This window comes from Thermomyces dupontii, assembly GCF_041956625.1.
Source record: "Thermomyces dupontii strain NRRL 2155 unplaced genomic scaffold VTN31scaffold_1, whole genome shotgun sequence".
In the NCBI taxonomy this organism is placed as follows: domain Eukaryota; kingdom Fungi; phylum Ascomycota; class Eurotiomycetes; order Eurotiales; family Trichocomaceae; genus Thermomyces; species Thermomyces dupontii.
This window is the reverse complement of record NW_027192307.1, coordinates 889,306-915,121: the sequence shown is the minus strand read 5'-3', so window position 1 is coordinate 915,121 and position 25,816 is coordinate 889,306. Positions and strand designations below refer to the sequence as shown.

At 55.1% G+C, this 25,816-nt stretch overlaps 10 protein-coding genes across 10 annotated transcripts; 5 read left to right on the top strand and 5 right to left on the bottom strand.

Annotated features, from left to right (window-relative positions):
• Positions 1 to 1,886: 1,886 nt before the first annotated feature.
• Positions 1,887 to 5,804, bottom strand: VTN31DRAFT_348 (uncharacterized protein; the record flags this gene model as incomplete). Its single annotated transcript, XM_069403763.1, has 2 exons — positions 1,887 to 2,350; positions 2,417 to 5,804. The coding sequence occupies 2 exons, from the start codon at positions 5,802 to 5,804 to the stop codon at positions 1,887 to 1,889; spliced, it is 3,852 nt and encodes a 1,283-aa protein (XP_069263204.1).
• A 901-nt stretch (positions 5,805 to 6,705) lies between these two features.
• On the bottom strand, positions 6,706 to 11,677 carry VTN31DRAFT_347 (uncharacterized protein; the record flags this gene model as incomplete). The annotated part of the gene is made up of 2 exons (XM_069403752.1): positions 6,706 to 8,273; positions 8,332 to 11,677. 2 exons carry the CDS (start codon positions 11,675 to 11,677, stop codon positions 6,706 to 6,708), a joined length of 4,914 nt encoding a protein of 1,637 aa, XP_069263203.1.
• Positions 11,678 to 12,436: 759 nt separating this feature from the next.
• Positions 12,437 to 14,973, top strand: VTN31DRAFT_346 (uncharacterized protein; the record flags this gene model as incomplete). The annotated part of the gene is made up of 3 exons (XM_069403741.1): positions 12,437 to 12,555; positions 12,611 to 13,327; positions 13,377 to 14,973. 3 exons carry the CDS (start codon positions 12,437 to 12,439, stop codon positions 14,971 to 14,973), a joined length of 2,433 nt encoding a protein of 810 aa, XP_069263202.1.
• A 367-nt stretch (positions 14,974 to 15,340) lies between these two features.
• On the bottom strand, positions 15,341 to 15,912 carry VTN31DRAFT_345 (uncharacterized protein; the record flags this gene model as incomplete). Its single annotated transcript, XM_069403730.1, has 2 exons — positions 15,341 to 15,844; positions 15,904 to 15,912. The coding sequence occupies 2 exons, from the start codon at positions 15,910 to 15,912 to the stop codon at positions 15,341 to 15,343; spliced, it is 513 nt and encodes a 170-aa protein (XP_069263201.1).
• Positions 15,913 to 16,648: 736 nt separating this feature from the next.
• On the top strand, positions 16,649 to 19,233 carry VTN31DRAFT_344 (uncharacterized protein; the record flags this gene model as incomplete). The annotated part of the gene is made up of 4 exons (XM_069403719.1): positions 16,649 to 16,985; positions 17,052 to 17,225; positions 17,289 to 19,108; positions 19,162 to 19,233. 4 exons carry the CDS (start codon positions 16,649 to 16,651, stop codon positions 19,231 to 19,233), a joined length of 2,403 nt encoding a protein of 800 aa, XP_069263200.1.
• Positions 19,234 to 19,919: 686 nt separating this feature from the next.
• VTN31DRAFT_343 (uncharacterized protein) lies at positions 19,920 to 20,849 on the top strand (the record flags this gene model as incomplete). Its single annotated transcript, XM_069403708.1, has 2 exons — positions 19,920 to 20,631; positions 20,686 to 20,849. 2 exons carry the CDS (start codon positions 19,920 to 19,922, stop codon positions 20,847 to 20,849), a joined length of 876 nt encoding a protein of 291 aa, XP_069263199.1.
• Positions 20,850 to 21,242: 393 nt separating this feature from the next.
• VTN31DRAFT_342 (uncharacterized protein) lies at positions 21,243 to 22,490 on the top strand (the record flags this gene model as incomplete). The annotated part of the gene is made up of 1 exon (XM_069403697.1): positions 21,243 to 22,490. The coding sequence occupies one exon, from the start codon at positions 21,243 to 21,245 to the stop codon at positions 22,488 to 22,490; it is 1,248 nt and encodes a 415-aa protein (XP_069263198.1).
• An 86-nt stretch (positions 22,491 to 22,576) lies between these two features.
• On the bottom strand, positions 22,577 to 23,569 carry VTN31DRAFT_341 (uncharacterized protein; the record flags this gene model as incomplete). Its single annotated transcript, XM_069403686.1, has 1 exon — positions 22,577 to 23,569. The coding sequence occupies one exon, from the start codon at positions 23,567 to 23,569 to the stop codon at positions 22,577 to 22,579; it is 993 nt and encodes a 330-aa protein (XP_069263197.1).
• A 265-nt stretch (positions 23,570 to 23,834) lies between these two features.
• On the top strand, positions 23,835 to 24,450 carry VTN31DRAFT_340 (uncharacterized protein; the record flags this gene model as incomplete). The annotated part of the gene is made up of 2 exons (XM_069403675.1): positions 23,835 to 24,070; positions 24,141 to 24,450. 2 exons carry the CDS (start codon positions 23,835 to 23,837, stop codon positions 24,448 to 24,450), a joined length of 546 nt encoding a protein of 181 aa, XP_069263196.1.
• Positions 24,451 to 24,834: 384 nt separating this feature from the next.
• Positions 24,835 to 25,608, bottom strand: VTN31DRAFT_339 (uncharacterized protein; the record flags this gene model as incomplete). The annotated part of the gene is made up of 5 exons (XM_069403663.1): positions 24,835 to 24,964; positions 25,026 to 25,217; positions 25,272 to 25,316; positions 25,380 to 25,486; positions 25,546 to 25,608. 5 exons carry the CDS (start codon positions 25,606 to 25,608, stop codon positions 24,835 to 24,837), a joined length of 537 nt encoding a protein of 178 aa, XP_069263195.1.
• Between the last annotated feature and the right edge of the window lie 208 nt (positions 25,609 to 25,816).

Here is a 25,816-nt window from a genome sequence, read left to right as displayed (position 1 = left end):
CACATGCATAACCTTATTCAATTCCGAATTATGCAGGCATAACTCCACATCCCCCTTATGTACATAGTTCGGTTTTAAGCTTTCTTGAATCCGATTGGATTAGGTTAGTTAGAGGCAGGTGAGGTTTTAGTCATAACCAAGGTACAGACAATAACTAGTACATGTACCTAGGTAGGTACATACATGGTTACGGTTCATGTTTCTGGAATTCCTCGAGTTGGTATGTAACTGTCGCGATCGGACGGAGCTTGGGAGTTTCTCCACTCTGTCGGAAACAGTATTTTAGTTTGCGGACTTGGGATCTGGTACCTAACTTGGAACTTTTGTAGAGTTCAGAGGACCTACGGGGATTCCGCCGATGTTATGGAGTATGCCGTGTATACTACGTACTTAACGGCTTCAAACTAGTTACTGTACTCTGTGCATGTACTTGCGAGTACGTAAGTTACCTAGGTACAACGCTGAGTAATTTTTGACCCGCTCTCATTTCGAGAATTCTGAGAGTTTCGGTGTTGATCTCGTTAACCACGTGGAAAATGGATACTCCATGGAGTTTGGATGGAGTTTGTATAATCAATACTACATTGATTAATATTGCACGGCATTATCGGCATCCTGTGGCTATGTACATATGTAACATCCAACTAGAGTCTGGTTGATTAATTAGTCAATCGATGATTGCTGATCGGCTCCTCTCCGACGTTTCTCTGGTTTATCTACCAGATGGGGTCATTTGTTTTTCTAGAAATAACCTTTATAATGGGTCAAGGGGGCCTTGCACATTTTGCCCTTGTCCTTGGTCTGGAGTCCGAAAACTTGGATACTATGTTAGGATGTACGGAGTACTTTGCATATGGATGTACTCGGTAGTCTACAGAAAAGTTGACCATTAGCCCTCGCGGCCCCCGTTGGGGGGCTTGAGACTTGGAAATGATGATGTGGATTTGTGGGTTATGGGACAGATTTTAGTGTAGAAGATCTTTTTATTGACTACCTAACTATGTAGTGTGACGATTTGTTCTGATTCTATGTAGTAGGTAGGTTAGGTAGTTATGCAATGTCAGGTTTGGTTAGGGCTTTTGTCGGAATCAATCAAGCAAGCATAGAAGACTACCTATTTGTTCAAGGCGCGGATTGGAGTCTAGACATTGATAGGGATTTGTATCCGAGGTCCAGACCAGACAGACAATCTATACTCGGTATCTGATACCTACACCTCCAGAACCCGTTGAACCATCTACACCTACCTACCTACCTAAGGTACAGAGTACTACATATGTAGTAGGTACTAGGTATTTGACCCAGATTCACGCCCCCATGTCCCAGGTTAATCATAGTACTAGTAGCTCATGTTGCTTGTAAAGTCCAGTAGTGACTTGGTGGTGGCGCGTCTCTCGGGAGACAAAGGGTTTCTAGATTCAATGGATTTGTATTCCAGTGAGATGCAAGTCTGATGCTGTATATGTATAACGGAAGCGAAAACTTTGGTTGAGTTGATCCTTTAACTAGTGGAGGCGGACTTTCTCCGCGAGGCGAGAGATATTCGGAATCTTCAGGATGGTTTCATGCGGAGAGGGGAGGAATTAGGTATTCATACTACATGGGTTGTGAATTCTGTTGGGATTGGTGATCGGGTCCCTCAGGGCCCTTAGGAGGAGGGTTCTGGAGGACCTGCACGATTGTGGATTTCATTCGTTGATGGTCAGGGCAAGGCAGCAATGATTGTCCATTAAAAGAGAAAAAATGAAAGAGAAAAAAAGTTGGTATCAATCTAAATCAATCAATCACAAGAGGTGCAAACTTCCCAACACCAAGGTATCATACGATATAGGCATCAAATCAAATCACATCGACAAATCATTCATCAAGATATCAACTCCCAGTCATCATGTCATGCTCACTGTCGCCCCATCCCTTCTCGCCCGGGCAATCCACGAAGGGGGCCGTTCTCCATACGCAGATGACACCGTGCGCAAGGGGATCGCCCCGGGCGGCTCCTCCAGGGCGCCCCCAAAATCCAACCCGCCAATGTCCACGGGCAGCTGCTCCTCCCTTCGCCTCCTGATGGAAGCCGCCATGTCACGACGGTGCTGCTGCTGCAGTTCATGATGTGACGAATCGTACGCGTCCAGCGCGCTCGGGTTCATAGCAGCGGATACACGGATGGGGTCTTCCTCCCGGCAGCCAGGCAGCGTCACCGAGCAGGCACCCAGGGTGCGGGCAATGTCCTCGAGTAACACCTGCATCGGCGCGATGTAGGCCACGCGGTTCTTGTCCGACCATGCCAGGACGTGTCCGCAGACGCGGCCGGTGGATTGGTCAAAGACCCATGCGCCGGAGTCACCGGGGACTGGAGAGTACGGGATTGTAAGTTAGTTGGAGTAGATGCCAAGAAAGGAGAGAATAGATGCTTTACCTCCAAAGTTGCCGTCAACACAGAAGCTGCTCGAAAAGGATTCCCGCCCATGTAGCTTCACCAGCGTCATCGCTGGTGAGATCCTCCCGCTCTGCAGGCCGCTGGTGCGTCCGCAGCAGTGCACCCGCAGTCCACCCAGCTCCTCCATGTGCGCAACCTTGTCGAGATGGATCTGAGGGTGGCCGCCTTCCGATCGATTGACAATCACGTTCCGTGGATCCAGCCGGTGTTCATCCAGCCGGATCAGAGCCCAGTCAATCTCGTGCTTGACGCCTTTGCGCCGCCATCGTCGGATCCCCGAGGACGCGTGTACATGGCCCAGGGTGTGCGAGGCAAGGTGCTCGTCGTCTCGATCCTCGAGTGACGGAAAGAAATCGTCGTGCACGTCGTCCAGCGCCGGCTGCGTGACGATCAGCGGCGGTTCGTCGCCGGGCTCCACCCCGGCCGTGTCTCCAATCGATACCGTGTCGTCCTCCGCGTCGAGGTCCTCGTCGTCATCGACTTCGTCATCCGACACCCAGTAGTCGCTGAAGACTTGGCCCTCGTCCTCGTCATCCGTTACTTCGAATTCGAAATGAGACGCCGCGTCGGCGTCCTCCCACGCGTATGAAAAGTCGTCATCCGCGTCTCCCAAGCCTCCGCTCCAATGTGCAGACGACCGCGGGGGATCATCGCCATACTCGTCTCTTTCATCGTCGCTCGGACACTCGAGCATGTGATGGACCGTCATGCCGTACGGGACCCCGTCCACCAGGATCGCGCCGCCATACGTCACCGGAGGAAGATGCTGTTCATTCTTGAACGCTCCAATGGATGCCCCGCAGAGTGGCCTCTGCTGATAGTGAGGATTGAGGTCGGAGATGTGGTGCTCGGGCTCGGTCGAGTTCACCGGGCTGGGACATCGTGGCTTGGGGCGTCTTCGCCGGGGTTTTTTTGACCTCGTGATCTCGCCTCGGAGAACAACCAACTCCCACCCCGGTTGCATCTCAAAGTACCTCTTCAGCAGACAGCGCACTTTCTTGACGTTGGTGCACGTTATGCAGATGGTCGGCTTGGCAGCTTCGGCCGACTCGCCCGTCATCATCAACGAGGCAGAGCAGGATTCCGATGAATCGCGGAGAATCTTTTGCAGGTACTTGCTGAGTTTCGGCATGATGTAGAGATTCCACTGGTTGAGGTCTTCCTGAGGAATCTCCACCGACGTCAGTTTCTTCAAGGTCCGCTTCCGCACTTTTCTCTCCGGCCCACCAGCGACATCGTCCGTCGGGCCAGTGCGCACAGGAGCGTCCTGCTGTATTCGCTGCGGCTGGGCCTCGGTAAAGGACTCCATCGGCCCCGGCTCCGCTTCGAAATCGCGCTCCATGGCAAGCGGAAGACAGTCATCCAACTCCTCTGCCGGCAGCGGATTGAAAATGTCCATCGCGCAGCAGCGGGCCATGATCTTCGTCAACGTGAAGAGGAAATTGGTGGAAAATGCGAAGGAGCTCTCCGGGTCGACCAGTTCCAGTCTCGGATAAGTAAACACGCAGGGCAACCGCAGACGGAGGTCGCCCATCGGATCCGTGGAGAGCAGGAAGTTCGGGGCGTCGAGACAAAGCTGGACAATCTGGAGATAGGTATTGCCACACTTGGGTCCCAGTTTGTTGATATACACGTTTTCAATCCTCTGCTTGAACATGGCGTTGTTGTACTTCATCTTCCAGAGGCGGCTGATGGGCGCCCAGAGACCAATCTCTAATAGAACCAGACCCAGAGAGTAGAGATCGTACGCCCAGGCTGCATGGTCGTCTATTTGTCGTTTATCGTCTGGATGCCGGTACATGCTGGCGGAGAGGGGCTCCGGCGTCGGCTCGTTCCCGGAAAACTGCATCAACGACGTCAGGTATGGATGTCGGAGATCTTCGACCAAACTGCCTCCATCATTCCGGCTGGGATCCTTCAGTCCCGGAAAGACGACGATGTTGCTGCTGTTGATGTTGCCGTGGACGACATTTTGACTTCTCAGGTGCAGGACTGCTAGAAGCAGGTTGTAGGCCAAGCGGAACCGGGCTTCCAATGTCGGCACAGGTATGTCTTGATGCTCATCTCCGGTGTGAAACAGCGACACCAGCGTCTTGGGCCTGAGCTCCTTGAGTAGATTGCTAGGGTTGCTCAAAAAGGGAAAATAATCAATCGGCATTTGGTATACAAATGCATATCGAGCGTTGGCCATGTCGATGTAGTACCCCAAGAACCGCAGCAGGCCCAGGTGGGACACTCGAGAATTCTCCACCAGTTGATCCAGGCTGCGATGCAGCTTGTCTAACCGTAATCGGGGCGGGATCGTGACCGAATTCTGGGCCTCCAGCATCATGGGCACGAACTCGACCAGGATCGGCAGGGTGGATTCCTGCGTCAGCCGAGTCATAAAAGGCGTTGCGGAGGTCTGGATCCGGCCGATGATCCGCGAGTTGGTTGACTGAGCAACCTGCTCGTACGGCGGTGGACTGTGAGCATGCGAGGCGCCCGAGAGCTGGAGAGCGGACCGATTGATGTGCAGATGTTTTGTTGCCGAGAATGACTCGGGCAGCATGTGCTCCTGCTCCGAAAACTCCGGAAGGGTCGATGTTTCGGGAGCGTAGTATGCATACTGTGGCATCTCAACTTGCTGCTGCCTCTGCTGTGGGAAACCGAAGGGAGCGTCCATTTCCGATGGACTTTCTGCAACAAGCCCTCCCTTGGTCATCGTCGACGACTTGGAGTCGTAGGACTTTGACCGTAGAGGCTCTTTGCTCCGTTTCGATGGCTTGGGGCCAGCCGTCTGCGACCGTGACTTGGAGTTGTTCGTCTCCGATGCCATCATATTCCGGCGGGACTCCGACAGCTCATACAGGGTGTCGATACATGACGTCAGGTCATCCAGCAGCTCGTGCGAGCGCTTGATATCCTCCTCCGTCCATTGCGTTTTGTGTTGCAAGCATAGGTCGGTCTTTGACGGGAGATCACCTGATTTGCCCCCTCCCGCTCCTCCTCCTCCTCCTCCTACTCTTCCTCCTACTCCTCCTTTTGGCGGCAGGGTCGGCGCTTCCGGCTGCCGTAGACGGTCCGCCTCGTTGAGAATATTCTGGATTGACGACATGACACTGGCAACCACATCGCTGAATCCAGCTTGCGTTATCGACTCGTCGATATCATTCGGCTGAGCGGCCTTGGAATCACTCCAGTCCAGACCCCAGGCCAGGAGCCGGTCCGTCTGTGTGCGGAATTTTCGTTGCAGCGCCACCAGTTCCGGGTCATCATCGGGCCTTGCCGCGGTCGCTACATTCTCGCAATGTGTTTTGGTATCCGTATACAGCTTCGTTAAGCGTCGTTGGAGGTATGATGGACCTTCCTGGCGAAGAACCGACATGTCCGCGGGCAGGACGTTCGATGTCCGGGGTTCCAAAGAAACAAGGGAGAGAAAAAAGATTTTATACTAATGCAGGCATGAATCGCGCCCCCTTTCGAAACCCATATATGTATTGCATGCACAAAAGCTCGTCCTAGGCAGAGGAAATAAGATTCCTCTGGATTTAAATGTCGAGAACAACAAGATCCAGGCAGCACCAAAAGGGAAGCCGAATCCAACTTGGTCATTGGAGGGTCCAGAATGATGCTGCCTGACCAATCGGAGCCCAGCCGGTGGGGTCCTCATCTCCGTATCGAGAATGCACGGAGCACGTGAAACTTCCGATCTGGGTTTAGCCTCTAATCGCAGTTACCAAAAAAAGTTATCAACGCTCGACTCAATCTCGACAAAACGTTTTCTTCTCCCCCAGAGAAGAGAGACACAAAACAGGCGAGTCAATTGGCAACAGAGACAGCTCCAGAACAAAATTTGGACCACTGCAACTGCTTTACATGACCAGGCAGCCCTATTCTTACCGGAAGTGGAGGCAAAATCGAGCCGATTCCGAGCGATCTACGTATGGAGGATGCGGCGGGATGGCCAAAGGATGAATCGAGGGTCCCGCCTGGGACCAATCGCAGTGTGTACTGATGGCATAATTGGAAGATTTTTAGGCAAAAAAAGCGTTTTATGAGGGAGGGTTTCTAAAGGACAATGGCGTTTTTGGTGCCAGTAGTGATAGTAATAGTTTGGACTTGAATGGCAGGTTAGGGTTAGGGCTGACCCTAAGATGAGAAGCTAGTGATACTACTTGCGTTCAGCCATCCTCCAATCACGATGTTGATATGCATACCATGATTCAATTTTGAAATACATAACAATGCTCTAGGGGTCTCTAATCTACAAATAACAATAACAAAGACTATGTCGTCACCCGTCGGGACATTGGGGTAACATCTCGGGCGTGCTTCTCGCCAAAGTTATGCAGCCGCTCGCCGACCAGATAGACATCATCTCGAATGTGCGCTTTCAACACTCCAACCTGTTTCCGCAACAAGTAAATCAGCAATGCCAGCAAGCCCGCCAGCATTGTGGCAGGGTACGCGTAGCGGTAGACTTGGGTTTGGACCACGTCGCTGGCACCCCGGAAGACCAGGGTGTTGACGACAAAGCCAACAAGAAGGGGCAATGTCACAGCGACTGTCGACAAGACAATGACTGGCAGGATAAACGCTCGTGTGGCAAGCCTCACATTCGGTCGAAGCCATCCATCGCGGATGATGGCGTTCAGAGCCAGCGCAGGCCGAGAGTTCGGCTGCCACTGGACGAGCCGCAGCGCCACCTGTACGTAGAGGACACCCAAAGTCCAGTCCTGAACAAGGTGGACGACGTGCGTTTCCGACATGTGGATGTACGTGTGCAGAGGGATGAGCACATAGAGTTCCGTGAGCAATGCGAATAGGAATGGGATGACCACAATGAACGCCGTCGACACATACGCCAAGCGCAGGAACTGGAGGGCTCCTTGCGACATCTCCGAGATGGCCTGACGCGGCGGCATGAGAAGTGATTGCGCTCTCTCCCTGAGTGACAGGATCCATGATCGAATGCAAACCAGCGCATAGACGGCAGAACCAAAGGCGAGAAGTCCGGCAGACAGCGCATAGAGGTCGTTGATCTGCACGGAGGGAGGGAAGATCCACGAAAGCATCTTCCGCCCTGCCATCAATGGCAAGACTGTCACGCCAAGGCCGGTCACCGCCGCAGAGACCCAGATGCTGAAAATGAACAGAGCAATGCGCAGGCCGAAATGCGGCGGGATGTACACCTTTGTGAACATGTTGTTCTTTCGACCATGTAACCCATCGTCCGAGTCCGGTAGGCCGTCCACTCGCCTGTTCTGCTCGGTAACTTCCAAGAACACTTTGGCTCCTTTCGGGATCCGCACCTGGTCTGACGCAGGAGCACGGACAAACTTGCCGTCACGCTGGAAGTAGATGCCATCGCCTTTCTCCAGCGCCCGTTTCCGATCCTCCTCGGTGATCACAGGGCGATTCGGATTGCCTTTCTTACCCTGAAGGACATCTCGCCAGGTGGGTCGAACGTGATAACCTTCTTCGTCGCGGCGCCGTTCCCCGAACAGAAAGTGCGATAGGCGTAGAAACCGCGCGCAGCGGCGGAACCACCAACTGTAGGCCTGCTGAACCGCGTCCGATGGCCTCAAAGCCCTAATCGCATATGGCATCACAAAGGTGTAAAACAACAGGTCGACAGGGAATTCAAGGACCGGAGTCTCGGACGACAAATGGATCGGGAGAACACCGTCGACTGCATAGTCGAGACCCCAGACCACGCCTCCCAGGCACACAATGACCAAAGCTCCGTACACGAGAGCGCTGAAAGCGATCTTTCTCAGCTGAGTTAAGATATTCCGTTCTAGAACATCGCGCACTGGGTGGAATGTAGGGTCGTCGGGATCCCGAATAAAGTCTGGCACGAGGATTAGCTGCAATCCACTCCGTCCAGAAAAAAAAGTGCCATCACTTACAGAGAACACCCGTTCGCATAATCTTCCTGCACATCGACACAAAAAGCGCAAAGTGGAACATGTAGCATGTTCCGATAAACCAGTGCACGAAGACAGATGTGAACGGCGCCGTTTTGGTGAACTCGATCCTGGACGCAATCGTTGCATTCTCAAAGAGTGGCAACAGTGCAAGATCCAGGAGGATTCCGCAGTAGAGCGGGAATACTAGCATTTCGATGCCAATGATCACAATCACTTTCATCACGCCGCCGGCCTGGAGAAACACATCCGCCACGAGACCATCCACTCTTTGGCCAGGTCTTACACCAGCAAAGAAGGCGGAGATCTTGAGATACATGATGCCGAGGAGAGACGCAAACATGTAGCCGATCAGGATGGCAATAAGCCGATCTTTGGTGTCCCATCGCACAAGATCCTGATCGACAGGCACCTGCCCGGATACATTGACAACGATCTCGCCTCTCAGCCAGTTAAACGGATTAAATGAATGAAGTGAAGACCAATCCATGGCTTGAATCCTGCTGAGCAATCCGGACACGGAGGCCGAGATGTTGGCGGCGGAGACGCTGACCGTTGGTCGTCCTTGCGTCTTGATCGCAGTGTATTCACGATACACAATCTCGCCCAGATAGACAACCCGGCGTAGAAACTCGAGGAAACGTTCTTCGTGCATGCGCAGAGCCTGGTGTGCGAGGACCGAGAAGATGGGCAGCTCAGACTCGTGAAAAGTGAAAACTCCTTTCAACACTCTCTTCAGTCTCTGGCTGCTGCCGTCGATAAGTGATAGGGATGCACGGTTGAACGAGATGTTCGCCGGAACCCAGTTGGGCAGAGGTAAAGTCCCGCCCAGGGGTCGCAAGGCAAGTGTAAGTATAATGCTTGCCAAGTAGAAGATGTACCCAGCAGTGCCGATCAGCGTGTCGACAAGGATGTCGGCGGTAATGGAGATGACAGCCAAGGGAACACCAAGGAACAGCTGTACTGGATTCGTGAGGAAAACCAGTACGATTTTCCCCCACAGATATGGCAGCCAGATCCCAATGGCGACGGTGAAGGAAATGAGCAGAGCGCTAAAAACGCCATTTTGGAGAAGTCCAAAGATAGGCCCCTGCATTCCGATCAGCTCCAGAATACCCTCGAAGTCGTCACCGTCCTCGGCGGCGTCGACATCATTGGCGTCGCCAACAGGAGCCTGATCGCGCCGGGCGTTCTCTCCTCCTCGTCCATCTGCATCTGGCTGTCTGTTTCCTGCAGGAGCGAGAGGTGCATGTGGAGCTTGCTCTTCGCCGGCGCGCTCATGTTGGTTCAAGCGTGCCTGAAGACGAGCAGCATCTCCCCAAAGCCAGTCAATCACTCGATCAAAGAAGCCATGAGGAGCAGGCCCGGCCTCTTGATTATCGACCCCAGTGTCATTCGCGTCATGGTTGTTACGGTCGCCTTGGCCGCTATTGTCGTCATGGCCGTCACGGCTGTCATGGTCGTTATGATCGTCATGGTTTACCGGAGGGGTAGGATCAGTCTGATGGCCAACGTCGGATTGTGTGGCGACTGTCTCCCAATCCGACTGATCGCCACTTTGCGTCGTGTTGTCGGATTGTCTCTGAACGTGCCGTCCGAGTCCGCTGGGTCCTTCACCGGCATCATGATCTGCACTGGCAACGGGAGGCCGGCCAGTTGAACTCCTTGGCAGAATCCGCACAGTGACTGTGGGATCACCGCCGGTTGCAGCGCGAATACGATCTGCGGTGAGCTGTGCAGCGGACAGTGCAGGATCACCCTCGGATCCGCCGTCTGCTGGCCGACGGAGACCGCTCGGGCCTACACCCGCATTGCCCTGGTTTTCGACCAGCGCCGTGTTGACCTGTTTGAGACGCGTCATGGCGGAAACGATCCAGCCGAGTTCGTCTTGGCGTCCCTCCTCTTCAATTATCCTCAGAATCTCGTCAGGATTACCGTTACCACGCGACCACAGCTCCTTGAATGTGTCAAGTCCTGGCCATTGTTGGTTGGTGGCAGGTCTGTTCCTGGTCTCCTCGGTAGTCCGATTACTGGTCGATCCGCCATCCTGAACATTGTGCGTCTGTACCGTTGCTGGTGCGTTTGATGATCCGGGGCGAGCATGCATAACGACTATTGGGCGAGCGTCAAGCCTGAGAACCTCCGGGTTTGATGCTCCGTTTCCTCCCGGAGGGTCTCCACGCGAGTTACCATCTCGGCCGGCTTCTCCTTGGGCCTGTGTGGGTGCTGGGCCGTCGACATTCAACGGACGGATGACTACTGCTGGACGCTCCGCGCGAGCTGGCGGTTCTTGCCTCTCTGCACGGTCCTGATTTCCGGCCATCAACTGAGCCATTGCATTGCGATCCTCTTCCGCCATATCTACGGCTGGCTGTTGTTGCACAACCCACTCCCGAATCAGAAACACCAGAATAAACGACACCACCACCAGCAACGTGATAAGTTGTCCCTCTAGGATATCGATCACAATGTTGTTCAGGGTAGGGGATGACGTGAGGGAGTTCAGAAAAGCGACATCGGACAACCACGACGGCTGACGTTGCCGGATGATCGTCGTTCTGTTGGCGTCGGTGAAGTTGCCGCCTGAGATTACCGCGTTGAACACGGTTGAAAAGACTCGTTTGGCAATATCCACAAGCACATCGCTTCCAGACGACAAGTTGAGCATCGATGACATCGGAGACAGGATTTGCGGGAGACTGGAGGGGACAGCGGAGATAGTAGGCAGCTCAGATGTCACAGAGCTGTTCACGGCACTAGATTCATTTGCACTCGTTGGCCACAGGTCCGAGTGATTTGAAGCCGGAGCGGATGGTTGTGCCACATCTGCACCAGGCCAGCGGCCATCAGCAAGCCAGAACAGCGCCCGCCAAACGGCACGCATCGACCAGGGTAGCCACCCGAGCCAGACGAACGCAACCAGCAAGAATCGTAGCCATGTAACCAGCGTGCGAGCGGCATGTATGGCAAGCTCCTTCGCAAAAATCGGAGTCGGGAGCTCCTCCGGCATGTTTGGGTCATAGAGCTTGGTAAACTGGAACGGCGTCTTGCACAGCTCACAATGTTTCTTCTGCGAGTGTGACAGCCACTCCATCAGGCAAGGCTGATGCACGAATTTGATGCTCCCACTGCACTTGCAAGGGTAAAACAAAGGGTCATCCTCCGACCCCTCTCCGCGGCATATCCGACATGTGTCGGGCTCGTCGACACCTTTGCCCTTAGCATCCGTATTCGTGTCATACGCAGGATCGTTCATGATATCAGGAACCGAGTCGGTGCTCCCGCTGCGGAGCGGGAGCTTGTCTTTGGCCTCCATGTGCTCCGTCATGGGCAGCTCTCAAAGGACACAATCGGACATCATCTCACTGGGGCGGCGCTCGGCTTCGGAAGCGAGAAATCACCCGTACGCAATTCTCATCTACGGCGAGACGATAAAAATGCCGGACGCAGATCGGGCATGGAATCAACCCACGATCGTCGCTGGAGATGGGTGGCGTCGAAGCTCAAAGATGACGACGGGTTCCGGCTTCTCTCCGTCTCCAAAAAGTGCCAAATGCGGGTGATGCTGACTAAGCAGTTCTGCCTGCCCATAGGGCTCAGCTGTCACGCTGATACAGGAAATTTACAATTTCTGCAGCAGAATCTGTGACGATACCGTATCACCGGCACCTGGAGTGAGACGCCACAGATGAAGCTATGACCCCTGCGAACACCCTCGATTTCTGACACTCGATACCCCGGCTGTGTCATCTACGAATCCTCAAACGGCCACTGTGCATTAGCCGACGTGGTTGGCCTCTGTTTCAAACGGTTTCCACATGTTGCGTGGGCCCTGGCCGCGGTAAACAATCCGTTCGTGAAACTGACGCGCATAATAAGGCTGGTTCTCGAGTTCTTGCGGCCTGGGGGGTTTTAATATCTGCTCGGGACGTGAAGCGAGCGCGGCTTCTGTCGCTGCGTTTCCGCGGTATGAACATTCGCATTGACGCTTGTGGTCGCTGGCTGAATTGAATCGAACGAACAGACGCGCGGCGTCTCCGGATTCTCTACACTTTGGGTGCGGCACTTCGTTCGCGCAGGCCAGAGAATGGCAGGGTCGGAAAATGGACAAACTGCGTCGGGACGGGCCTCAGAGAACCAGGAGCAGACGACGATGACGCGATCCCGTCCGGGTTATCTGCGCTGGACAGTGGCCCTGATTGTCAGGTATGTTAGGCAGAATTTTCCGTCGCAACGTGACTCGGAGCTAAGTCGGTTCTAGACTGTTTATTTGGTATGCGGTGCTTACGCCGTTCTTCCATTGCCCATCGAGCATCGACAAATTGAGCGAGTCGTCTCCCCGCGTGTGTCGACCGTACCTGGTTGCGCGGTCCTACGTCGACCCCTACGTGGATCCCTACTATCAGACGTATGCGGCACCCTACGTGGACGCTGCCGCACCGTATGTGCGCACTTTCCGCGAGCGAGTTTATGTCCCAGCCTCCAGGCTGGCAAAACAGGGTTATGACGGTTATGCCGAACCTGCGCTGAACAAGGTGGCTGGGTATGGACGTGAACAATGGCAGACAACTGTTGTGCCGAAGCTCCAGTCGGCGCGACAGCAGACTGGTGACATTTATCAATCTACCGTAGCTTCACATGTTCGGTATGCGGCGGATATCGTGTCACCGTATTGGCAGCCGATTGCAGCGAAGAGGAGGGCCATCCATGAAAAACTTATCAGCCCTCTGTATGTCCGATCGAAACTGCTCGTTATCAAGGCGTATACCTCGGCACAAGGATTCGTTATCGACGCTGCCATTCCATACTCGCAGAGGGCAGGGTCCTGGCTGGTGACCTTTCTCTGCGATACGGTTTGGCCCAACGTCAAAGGACTCTACTCGGAGAATGTTGAGCCACAGCTTGTCAAGATTGGAGCGCGATTGGCGTCGTACCGTGATGGCAGGAAACTGAGGACAGCGGTCGACGAGCCCGCCAGGTAAGCGAAGAGCAGCAAGTGTTCTTTGACGGTTTGCTAACAATAATAGCTCCATAACCTCGATGACGTCGACCACTTTTACTCCTGTGTCGACTGTGCCAAGGGAGACGGTTTCATCCGAGCGTCCCAGCGCGACTTCTAGCGATGCTTCCGTGCAAAAGAAAACCTCTCGTACATCGGAGGAAAAAATCGCCAGCGCTCGGGAGCAAATTGCCTCGGACTTGCAAACCTGGCAGATGAAGTTCGCCAGTGCTGCCGATAATGGGATTGAAGATCTTAGTGCCCGCGTCCGTGAGATCGCAGAGGAGCATTGGGAGGGGACATCACGACAGCAAGGGGAGGCGCTCATTCAGGCCGTGAAGTCTGTGATCGACAGCGAGCTTTCCAACGTAAAGGCACAAATCAACACCATCATCGAGGTTCTACCGCCTCACGAAGCCCCAGAGGACGAGGATGCGGCATTGCAGTTGCTCAATGAAACCGTCCGCTCCGCTGGGATGGCCATCCGGAACAGAACCCACGCTTTGAGGGAATGGTACAATAGTTCCGAACAAGAGCTAGTACGCAAGGTCTTGGAAGCAGCAGGGTCTACGGTGGAAGTTCTCGATAGTATCCGTGATCTTGGCCTTCAGGAAATCGGCATGCGCTGGGCTTGGATGGACGGTGTGACGTACAAAGATTGGGCAAAGTATCACGCGACGAGAAAGCAGTTCGATGCCTGGCGGCGCGAAGTGATCGAGTCAGGATTGAACCACGAGAAAGTCGAAGAGGTCCAGGGTGCCGCCGGCGAACTTCTTTCCCGAGGAATGACGATTGCTGAGGATGCAGCAAAGGAACTGACGAGACTCAAAGAAGTCGGGAAATGGAAAATCGCAGCGCGTGAAGCTAGCGACGACTTTGAGACGAGAGAGGAGCCACCGCCGCCTCTTTCGAAGCCTGGGACCACTTCTCCCGATGAAGGGGTCGATTCGATTCCCGAAGACGGCGATGGTGTCACTCCTGCCTCTGCGACTGACGGTGAGGAAAGTGACGTTCCAGAAGTCTCTTCGGACACGCACGAAACACGCGTAAATGGGGAAATGGAGTCTACCACATTGCAGGAGGGCCATGATGGTGATACCACCCCAATGTCCCGCGATGCCACTCCTTCACAGTCCCTGGAGGACGTTGTCGGGGAGGCAAAAGATCAAACTGAGTCCCCATTGGGCGATGTAAGCGGGGGGTTCTTCGATCAGGAAGCTCCTACTGCGGCAGACGCATCCGTGGCCTCGTCTGATGTGAGCGGGGAGCTACCGAACACTGAACCAGGTTATGTCGAGGCTGTCAGCTCGAAGATCGATGCCGCGATTTCTTCCGCGCAAGAAGGTGTTAAATCTGCACGCCAGGGCAAACCCAGCGGCGCCGCTGCAGCGTCGAGCTCAACCAGCAGCGCCACCGTGGCTAGTCCAGTCATCGACGACCAGCAGTTAGATTCCGAACATGAAGATTCTTCTGCAGTACCGCTCGGGTGGCAAAAATCCACGGACAACGTTTCGCCCGATACAAGTGAAGCTCATGCCAGCTCTACGACGGATGTAGCTGCCTCTTCTGAAGATTTTGACGGCTCGGCCGACAACGCAGCGGGCCCGATCAAAGACGAACTGTGATCTAGTTTCATTTGTTCGAACAGCGGCGTTGATTTGGCCAACGCCATGTGGCATATCTCGGGGTTTTCCTGTCGAAACCTGTTGGAAAGCCTCGACTGCACTCAAGATTTTGTCGTGATTTTTGTTTAATGTCCGGTCACTGACGCCTGTTGGGTACCATGTCAAGTGTGAAAGTTCTTGGGCTCGTTGGCGGCTGTTTTCATGTTTCCACACCCCTGCATTAGTATAGTATTTGTATATCTTGTATCATAGACATGAGAAGTTGAGATGAATCATGTGTCTCCATTACTGGTCCTGTTGTTCGGTAATCAACGCTCTATTCGACGGTATTCTTATTGCACAACATGATGGAATTGAAAGAGATCCCTCATCGATACTGCACATGTTGTCCGCCCCTCTTCTCGAGCTTCTGCTGCCTCTTACTCATTGGGGCCGCCGGGCCGTCCACACCTCCCAGGCCAGCAAAACTCTTTCTCATCCCAGATACCGTCGTCACCACCAGCCAGATTGAGTACAGCGGCACTGCAATCCACAGCCACCACGCACCGTCACCAAACACACAGACAGCACCCATGCAGCCCCAGGTCCAGTAGAGCACGTCCCACATGTATTCGGTCAGGCCGCGGGCCCCCAGGTCCGCTCCGGCCGATCTCAGCGAGCCATCCTGAGAGTGGTAGCGAGGCCGCCCGAGACGCTCGAGATAGAATTCAATGCCCAATGCCGGCAGGGTAAGGGCAAAGTATGGTTTCAAGGACCGCGGGCGATTAAAGAGGAAGTGTAGCAGCAAGAAAACCGTATGGAGGATAAACGTGATCAGATGGGTGCGGTTCAAGGTGGCCGTGTTTCGTGAGGCGAGGGATTTGGCCGCTTTCTGGGATCCCAATCCGGTCAGATTGACAGGTTCTCAAGCCAAGTTTGAAGACAACATACCTGTGCCATTGTGTCGTCGATCTTATCTATGCGAGTAGAAGGGAATCGATTTGCATCTGCGCTCGCCGCAAACAGCCATACGGAGTAATGCACACCTATCATTACCTAATCAGGCAATTAAGTACATACTTAACTTACCTCGTAACTAAGAGCACGCGCCACAACCCGCCTCATCACCAGCCACACCCCGAGGTCTCGCCAAAGCCAAACATCATTACCACGGTCTAAACACGAACCCCCGTGCTCCTGGTCCCTCTTCCCCCCGAACCAACGCCGTGGACTCGTGTTTCTCCTTGCCCGTTCGGGATGCGATTGCCCGCGCTGCCGAAGTTTGTCTAGCTGCCTGGGTTCGCTCTCTGTGACCTTGGACAATCCTTGTACGAAAAGGCTGGGGGTTGCCTGGACCCAAGCGCTGCCTGGCACACAATAACAAGGTAACTGCGAAGTGAGATTTGGGCAGTGAAGAGGGCTGCCGGTCACCTGGCAACGCTTTTCTGGTGAACAGAACTGCATCCGAGCCACGCATTTGAGCGCGTCCTTTGTCAACAAACACGACTCCAGCCGCCAATTGTTGCCTTTGCAACGCCGGTGTCTCTGCTCGGAGTTTGCTCAACGTGTTGTTTGTTTGGTCCATGGGACGATTCTCCTCACATATTCTATCTCCAGTCACCTATTCTTCCTCCGCTGCTCGCTGCCGATTCTTGTTGCCGTCAATTGGCGGCGTGTCTACGCTTGATAGCACAACATGGCTCCCTCCTCGTCTCACATATCCAGCCAGCTCCGGCAGCTCATTTACTACCATCTGGACAACAATCTCATCCGCAATGCGCTGTTTCTCGCCGGCCGCCTTCACGCCTACGAACCCCGGTCTTCAGAAGCTTCGTATCTTCTCGCCCTCTGTCACTTGCTGAATGGGCAGCCCAAAGCCGCCTGGGAGTACAGTCGCAGTTCAGGGTCGCGCGGCACACATGTAGGTTGCTCCTATGTATATGCTCAAGCATGTCTGGACTTGGGCAAGTATATCGAAGGTATCACCGCGCTGGAGCGGAGCAAGAGCCTCTGGGCAAACAAGAATTACTTCAGTACGATTCCATCTGGTCCGAATGCGGGAGTCAAGCGCTGACAGCAAGCTTCACCTTTTTCTGCAGACCGCCATAGTGAAACACGCCGTCAACATTTGCCGGACGCGGCTGCAGTACTTTGCCTGCAAGGAAAACTATGGCAGGCGTATAAGGATGTCAACAAGGCCGTTGAATGCTACGTAGAGGCTTTAAAGCTCAATCCCTTCATGTGGGATGCCTTTCTCGGTCTGTGCGATATGGGTGAGTGCACACAATTGTTACTGGGAGACATCCAGTAGCGAGAGCATTGACTGACCGTGACAGGTGTGAACGTGCGCGTACCAAACGTCTACCGGATGACTCCGGAACTGGCTGCAGTGCTTACTGCGGCACCTCCAGTGGAGACGTCGTCCCTTTCCGAGAAGAGCGCATCCGCCCATGGTCCACTGCAGACCCAGCTGAACACGAATCCCAACCTCGATCCCTTCACATCGAGTGCATCCAAGGGCGATCAAGCCTCGTACGGCAGCTCCGCGCTCTGGGAGAAGCTGAATGGCAGCACCGTCAGCTTCACCTCTCAGAACGCAACAGTTCTCCGCGAGGGGTCGCAGACACCGGTTCCCTCCGAATCTGAGGATGCCCGCGGGACGACCGCAGACGGCACATGGGATCCTTCCCTTGCGCCGGCACGTCGAAACCGTACCATTCAGCAGATCGATTATTCCGATCCACCGCCTAAGATGAAGACGACTGTAAAGTCGCGGACCCGATCCAAGGCGGATGATGAACCCAGTCATGTACACATCGAGAAGGAGTCTGCTCCCGCTCCGCAAGTTGGAGATCGCAAGCGGACGGTTTCTGGCCAGGCCGCTCACCCTGCGCCGCAACAGCCGCCGGAGCCCGGAGCCCCTCAGCGACGCAGCGTTCGACTCTTCAATCAAATCCGACCGACAACCAGCAAACTGGCCACTAGTGCTCTGGCGCCCAGGGAAGGTAGAGAGATCAAGAAAGCGCGCGCGACGGGAACAAAGGGTCGCACAGCGGCCACGTCCACCACCGGCCGGGTTGTAAGTGGGAGTCGGAAGGCAACGGCGGATGGATCGGAGACAGACGGCAAAGACCAGCGCTCCACTGCGACGGCCAGCAGTGGCAGCGCAACAAGTACGCAGGTCAAGAGCGCCGCGACGGATCGGTCAAAGGAAATTGAAGCGCTGAGCTGGCTCCTCGATCTCTTCTCCAAGCTTGCGTCAGGGTACTTTTGCCTGTCGCGGTACCGTTGCCAGGAGGCGATTCAAATATTCAATTCGTTGCCGCAGCCACAGCGGGACACTCCGTGGGTGCTGGCGCAGATTGGGCGATCGTACTACGAACAGGCGCTGTACGCAGAAGCTGAGCGGTACTTTGTTCGCGTGAAAGCGCTGGCGCCATCAAGACTTGAGGACATGGAGATCTATTCGACGGTGCTGTGGCACCTCAAGAACGACGTAGAGCTGGCGTATCTCGCTCACGAACTGATGGAAATCGATCGGCTGTCTCCCCAGGCATGGTGTGCCGTGGGCAACTCGTTCTCCCACCAGCGGGATCACGACCAGGCGATCAAGTGCTTCAAGCGAGCCACTCAACTGGACCCGACGTTCGCGTATGCCTTCACGCTGCAAGGACACGAATACGTGGCCAGCGAGGAATACGACAAGGCGCTGGAAGCCTACCGAAAAGGCATCAGCGCGGACAGCCGCCACTACAATGCATGGTACGGTCTGGGCACGGTATACGAGAAGATGGGTAAGCTGGAGTATGCCGAGCAGCATTTCCGCAACGCGGCCAGCATCAACCCGACCAACGCGGTGCTTGTCTGCTGCATCGGTCTGGTGCTGGAGAAGATGAACAACCCGAAGGCGGCGCTGATCCAGTACGGGCGGGCGTCGTCTCTGGCGCCGCATTCAGTCCTGGTTCGGTTCCGGAAGGCGCGGGCTTTGATGAAGCTGCAGGAGCTGAAGCTTGCACTGGCAGAGCTCAAATTACTCAAAGACATTGCGCCCGATGAGGCCAATGTACACTACCTGCTGGGAAAGGTGTACAAGATGCTTCATGATAAGGCGAACGCCATCAAGCATTTTACGACTGCGCTCAATCTGGATCCAAAGGTGAGTGATCTAGACCTGGTGAGGATCTTTCCCGTTTACTAACGGTTTTTCAGGCGGCGCAGTATATCAAAGACGCAATGGAGACACTTGATGAGGAGGAGGACCAGGAGGCGGACATTGCCTAACTATTGATAGCTTGATTCTTTTCTCGGAGGCCGTTTGCTTCTTTTGCTCCGGAAAGATGCATCGTGACTCGGGGGCTCGGCGTTACGGATGGGTTCGGCATAAGACATTGGTCTGGAGTTCGGGGTTGTTTGTAGCGGGAAGCGGGTGCTTGTACAGTATTGTGATATTGCTCTTTGCGCTTATTCTTGATGCAATGGATAGCCGTGATTATTACTAGAAATGCTTAATGCTTGTATTCGGTCTGAGTTATCTAGAACGACTTGGCTTGATAACCAGGATAAGTGCTCCTGAGACGCACCTTCACAGTTACTATGATCCGCATCAGGGCTTGATTGACGAGATGACCACCAGATCAAACAAAGCAAGCTTTACCTACTAGGTAGGTTGAGAGAGCTGGAGTACGAGTAGTTGAGAACTGAGATCAGTTCAAGTTAGAGTACGGAGTATAACCTTGAGATTTTGTATAACTAGTTATCCTTGATAAGCGTATCGAATTCGGCGGTGAAGTAAACCCGAGGTTCGAAACGAAAAAAAAAAAAATCTAGAAAAACGCCTACGACAACGAACAATCATTGCCCATTGAACCAAGATATGGCCTGCGCCTGACGGCAACCCTGATCGAACCCCGTCAGACGCTCCGGAAGCTGCTTCTGCCCCCGCACCCTCGATCCAGCAACCTCCCACCATGGCGATCCTCAGCTACCTCGTGACAGGCGTCGCATCCTACGTGGCGCTGACGGCGTCGCTGTTCGCAGCCTCGATCAAATTCCCCAAGGCCGGCTTCGTGGCCCGCTGCCTGTCGTCGTACGCGTCGCTGGTGGTGTGCGCAACGTACGGGGTGGTCGCGTCGCTCGTGCTGCGGGCGGTGGGCTACGGCCGGGTCTCGCAGTGGGCAACCGCGCGCAGCTTCAAGTGGGTGATGCGCTACACGACCGGGGTGCGGTTCGAGGTGGTCGAGGGCGAGAAGTACCTGTCGACGCGGCCGGCGGTGTTCATCGGCAACCACCAGACGGAGCTCGACGTGCTGATGCTTGGCACCATCTTCCCGCCGTACTGCAGCGTCACGGCCAAGAAGTCCCTGCGCCATGTGCCCTTTTTGGGCTGGTTCATGGCGCTGTCCGGCACGGTGTTTATCGACCGCGCGAATCGCGAGACGGCTCTGAAGGCCTTTGAGGGCGCGGCCCGAGAGATGCGGGCGCATAAGCAGAGCGTCTACATCTTCCCCGAGGGTACCCGCAGCTACTCGGATAAGCCAGACTTGCTGCCCTTCAAGAAGGGCGCCTTTCATCTGGCCGTCCAGGCCGGGGTGCCGATCGTCCCTATTGTCGTGGAGAATTACGCCCATGTCCTGAACATTCGGGCGATGCGGTTCAATGCGGGCACGATCCGCGTGAAGGGTGGGTTCAGTCTCGGGGAGTTTTGCTACTCTGCATCTATGCTAACCCGCACAGTGCTCCCTCCCATCGAAACCAAAGGCTTGACCGCCGCCGATGTAGACCAGCTCACCAAGGACACCCGGCAGCTCATGCTGCAGACGATAACCTCCATGTCGCATTCGTCGACGCCGCTGGCAGATGAACCCCAAAAAGCGTCGTCGACGGCCGTCGAATTTTGATTGCATTGATGCGGATGGGTTGGTTCGAGTGTTGAAGATTGGCGCCGTAGCACTGGATGTGAATGGCTTGGATGATATCATTACTGCATGTCGATACTACTACTACGTACTATACCCTTGAATGAGAGACGATTCATGGACACCACCGAGGTCCACGTCAATGGCTTGTGACCTGGTCACAGCCCTGTGCAGAGTCGCACAGATCGTCACGCGGAGGATGGTTGCCATCGCATCTTGATCGACGAAATCCCGCACAGTCAGACATGCATGCAATATATCAAGGATCTAGGGTTCGGATGAGCCTCAGATCAAATCGAAATAAACAGTCGAGTCTAGTGCAACCATCTAGCCCTAACTAGCCACAACGTACTACCTGCTGTCTACCTTCACATAATGGTTTCTCGTCAAACAGAAAGTACCCTGAGTATCGCACTCGAAAACCGCACCTCATCCTCCAACGTTTTCGCTTACATCACCGGTCGCGCCATCGACCACGATAACGCCCTCTTTCTGCTCCAAGCCGATGGCCGCACGCCTTACTATCCTACGTCGCCATCTCAAACCCTGTCGCCGCTGGCCGTTGATTGCGCTATCCCACTAGGCAGCCCCGGTTCCTCCGTCAACGTCACCGTCCCGCATCTCGCCGGCGCGCGTCTCTGGTTTGTGCGCGATGCCCGCCTCTCGTTCTTCCTGAACCCCGGCCCGGCGCTGGTCGAGCCGTCCGTGATGAACCCGTCCGATCCAAACATTGAGCTCGACTGGACATTCTGCGAGTTTACCTTCAACTCAGCGCAGCTCTACGCGAATATCTCCTACGTGGATTTCGTGGCGGCGTTGCCCGTCGCTTTGACTCTGACGAATGCTGCGGGGGAATCGCGCCATGTCGCGGGTCTTCCAGCCGATGGGCTGGACCGCGTTTGCGCAGCGCTGCGCGAACAGCACAACCGCGATCCGGGGGTGGGATGGGATCGGTTGATCGTGACGCGCAGTGGTGGTGGTGGTGGTGGCAACCTACGCGCTGTCAGCCCCAACACGGCGCGTGCGCAGGACCCCGCGCTCTTCAACGGCTTCTACCAGCCCTACGTCGACGAGGTCTGGGCCAAATACACCAAAACCCCGCTGACTGTCAATACGCAGGCATCCTGGGGTGACGTGCAGGCCCGTGCCGCCTCCGGCCTGCTCGACTTTGGGAACGGCATCGGCACGTACTCTAAGCCTGCTGCTGCGGACATCTTCAGTTGCAGTACGGGGCCCTTTACACCGTCGGGGAACCCGGCCAGGGACGCGGTGTCGGCGCGTCTCGCGGCGGCGTTCAATCGCTCGACGCTTCACAAGAATTCCGTGCAGCCAAATAACGAGGAGGTGGGGAGTTACTATCAGCATCGGATTACGAATCATTATGCGAGGATTGTGCATGAGCTGAATATCGATCATCGCGGGTATGCGTTCCCGTATGATGATGTTGGGCCGGAGTCGGCGGGTGATCAGTCGGGGAGTGTGTTTGATCCGAATCCCCGGCTGTTGACCGTCACCGTGGGAGGCGGTCAGGCTAGGTCGGCGGAGACTCCTCAGGCTCCCCTGGGTATTGACACGTCATCACGTCGTCGACCCTGGCTTGCGAGGTTGAGGAAGTATCTGTAGCTTCGAGGCGATAAAAGTACTTTGTGTATATATCATTTCCGGGATATATTCTTCAATGGTATATAAGTATCATGACGCTTGCATGGTCATCGGTCAATACACCGGCACTCTCCCCTCGCGCAGGGAGCGACATCCCTCTCAATATCAATCTCCTGCAGCTCTCTCCAGGAGTCCCCCTCGCCAGCCCTGGCCGCAGCCGCACCCACCTGACCGCCCCTCGCCGCAGTGGCCACGAGATAGTCCCGCTCGAACGCAACGAGCTCGATCCGCACATCCTCCACGCGCCGCCCACTCAGCCAAATCTGCACGTCGCGGTACGGCGGACCGCATCGCGTTCCAGCTTCTTCTTCCCGCACAGGCTCCGGCGCACGCACGTTCGTGAACTCGAGCTCTCTCAGCCACGACGCCAGTAACGCGTCACCCGTCATCTTGATATACGCCTCCTTGAGCGCCCAGTACGCGTAGAACAGCCGGAGCCCTCTCTCCACCGCCTCCGACTCCTCGACCGGCTCCGCCCGCGGCGCTTCCTTCATCATTGTCAGCTCCCGCGGCGAAAACACCTCGGCAAAGACGTCGACAAATTCAGCCAGTGCATCCAGCGTCTTCGGCCGGCGGTCTGCGCCCCCACGCGACGGTTCGTTCGCGCAGGTAATGTCAATGCCCACCTGGGGCGTGGCGGACGGATTCGACAGCACCGGGGGAGCAGGAATGGCTGTTTTATGTGGTTGCTGCCCACCCGGAACGAGGCACCCCGCCAGCACTACCAATGATGCTTGGTGACTGACATTGAACTCGACATGCGGGGACTTCCCCGCCGGCGCAATGAAGCATGGCCGGCGGTGCGGGTCCGGTGTCCGGCTGATGGTCACCTCACGCCACGGAACCCGGCATGTTCGGTGAACGAACAGGTATTTCAGTAGGTTTGACGCCAGGCTCATGTGCCGGTCGGCCGGCCGCAGGAATCGCTTGACCGCTTCCTGGTCCGCGGGCTTCAGCGTCTCAAGGAGGGGCAGCGAGGGGGATGCCGCCAGCGGCCGCACGTCAATGTACCATCGTGTGAGCCTGGTGTCGGCGGCCATGGAAACTCGTCCGTCGGGGCATCTATACGCTGATTCTCACTCCAATGTCGCTCTGACCCACTGGCCCAATTGGCTAGATGCTTTGGTATTGATGTTGAATAACCCGGGCAAAATATTTGTTTGCACTTTTTGCATTTATTTGCATCGTTTGCAATCAAGGCGGTGGCAGAATTTTTGATTGATACATTGTAGGGCCTGTTGGTAAAGGTTGATGCGATGAGTCAAGACTCGAGGTCTCCAAAGAAGCAAGTACGGAGCAGACGCAATGGAGATCACTGTCGGCGTCCTTGCTCTGCAGGGTGCCTTCTACGAACATCTACAGCGCCTGAACAGAGCCGCGAAACTTTTAGACTCATCGGACCATTGGCAATTCATCCAAGTCCGGACCACAGCGGAACTCAATCAGTGCGATGCGTTGATCGTACCCGGCGGTGAGAGCACGGCGATTGCTCTTGTCGCCGCTCGATCAGGCCTGCTGGAGCCGTTACGGGATTTTGTCAAGTCAGTCGCCTTCCCCAGCCAGTTCACCCGTACCAGCTCCAGCTGAACAATGCCTGGTTATTTCCCGCAGAGTCCATCGCAAACCGACCTGGGGTACCTGCGCCGGGTTGATCCTGCTCGCCGAGTCCGCGAATCGTACAAAACAGGGAGGACAGGAGCTCATTGGCGGACTGAACGTGCGGGTTAACAGGAACCATTTTGGCCGGCAGACGGAGAGCTTTCAGACGCCATTGACGCTGGATTTTCTCGCTGATGATGCGGGCGATGCGCGGGGCCCCCGGGCCCGTTCAATGGCATCTTCATCCGTGCGCCGGTTGTGGAGAGGATCCTCCCCCATCAGGCCGAGGAGAGTCGGCGGGATGACAGTGACACAGTCGTAGCGCCATCTCGCCCGGTTCAGGATCAGGGTCCGTCGGCCGACAAGGATCGCTCGGTTGAAGTGCTGGCAAAGCTTCCCGGCAGGGCGGCGCGTCTCACCGAGCAGACTGGCGTCACCATCGACGCCGAGAAGGACGCGGGTGATATCGTCGCTGTCAAGCAGGGAAACGTCTTTGGAACCAGCTTCCACCCAGAGCTAACAGATGACCCTCGGATCCACCTGTGGTGGCTTCGTCAAGTCCGGGAGGCGGTCCACAAACGACAGGGGGCAGCTCAACTACCATTGCGATGAGGACACTTGTGACCGCAAATGAAGGTTTTCCCATTCTTGTAGAATACCATGCGCCAGACATAGACAAATCCACAGCGCGCCTGAGATTTTAACCCTACCTGTATCTCCCGTACTCCTCTTCTTCCCTTCTCCGCTGTTCTGCGATTGCGCGTCCGTAACCTCCTCGCCCGGGATCGTACTCGCCACGGTATTCGTCCCGTACCTGACCGCCAGACTTACCACGGCTGGTGCGAATTAGCCAACATTCCTGTTTAAAATTCTATCTCAAAGATCCAGAAGACATACCCGTACTGTCGCCCCTCAACAAACCCTGGATCCAGATCCGTGCGGATGATTCGCTCATCCAACTTGGTTCCTCCAATGTACTTGAGGCAGTCCAAAGCGTCCTGGTGCGTGTAGTACTCGACGAAGCAGAATCCGCAAGGGGTTTTGGCGTATCGATCAAGGCCCATAACGAGCCGCTTTACTTCTCCGCATCTACACAGGTAAGCATCCTCGTGTATTCCATCTTCCTCGCGCATCGACACTTACTTGGCAAACAGCTCATGGATTTGCTCCTCGGTGGTGTAGAATGACCTGCCCGCTCATTGTCAGACCCTGCTGCTGCGCCCACCTCCAGACCTAGAGAGTAGTACGAACAGATTCCCCACGTAGAGAGTGGTTGCGTCTTTGAGCAGGGCAACCGGGTCGTCGATCTTATCGGCCTTGTCCGACAAGCCTTCAAGTTCGAGCCGGCGTCGCTTGCTCTGCGCAGAAACGGGTCAGCAAAGCACAGCGACGCTAGGTCAACATGACAGAAACCTACCTTGCTCTGATAGTACGCGCTGGGCTTGTCCAAGCGCGAGACAGTGTTGTTATGCGTCCACATTGTCGCGGTGCTGTGGTGAGGACAGTTGACGGGGTTTCTTCCACGTGAAGTTGAGCTGGCCCGGAACTGACTAAGCTAGGTTTAAGCTAGAGGTACATACTTACCAAATAAGACATAGTGCATTCCAAAATAGACATCTGAAATGAGTTTCAACGTATTTTATCTTGGCGTGTTGTGAGGATCAACGGGTTCTACGAGCTCGTGTCGT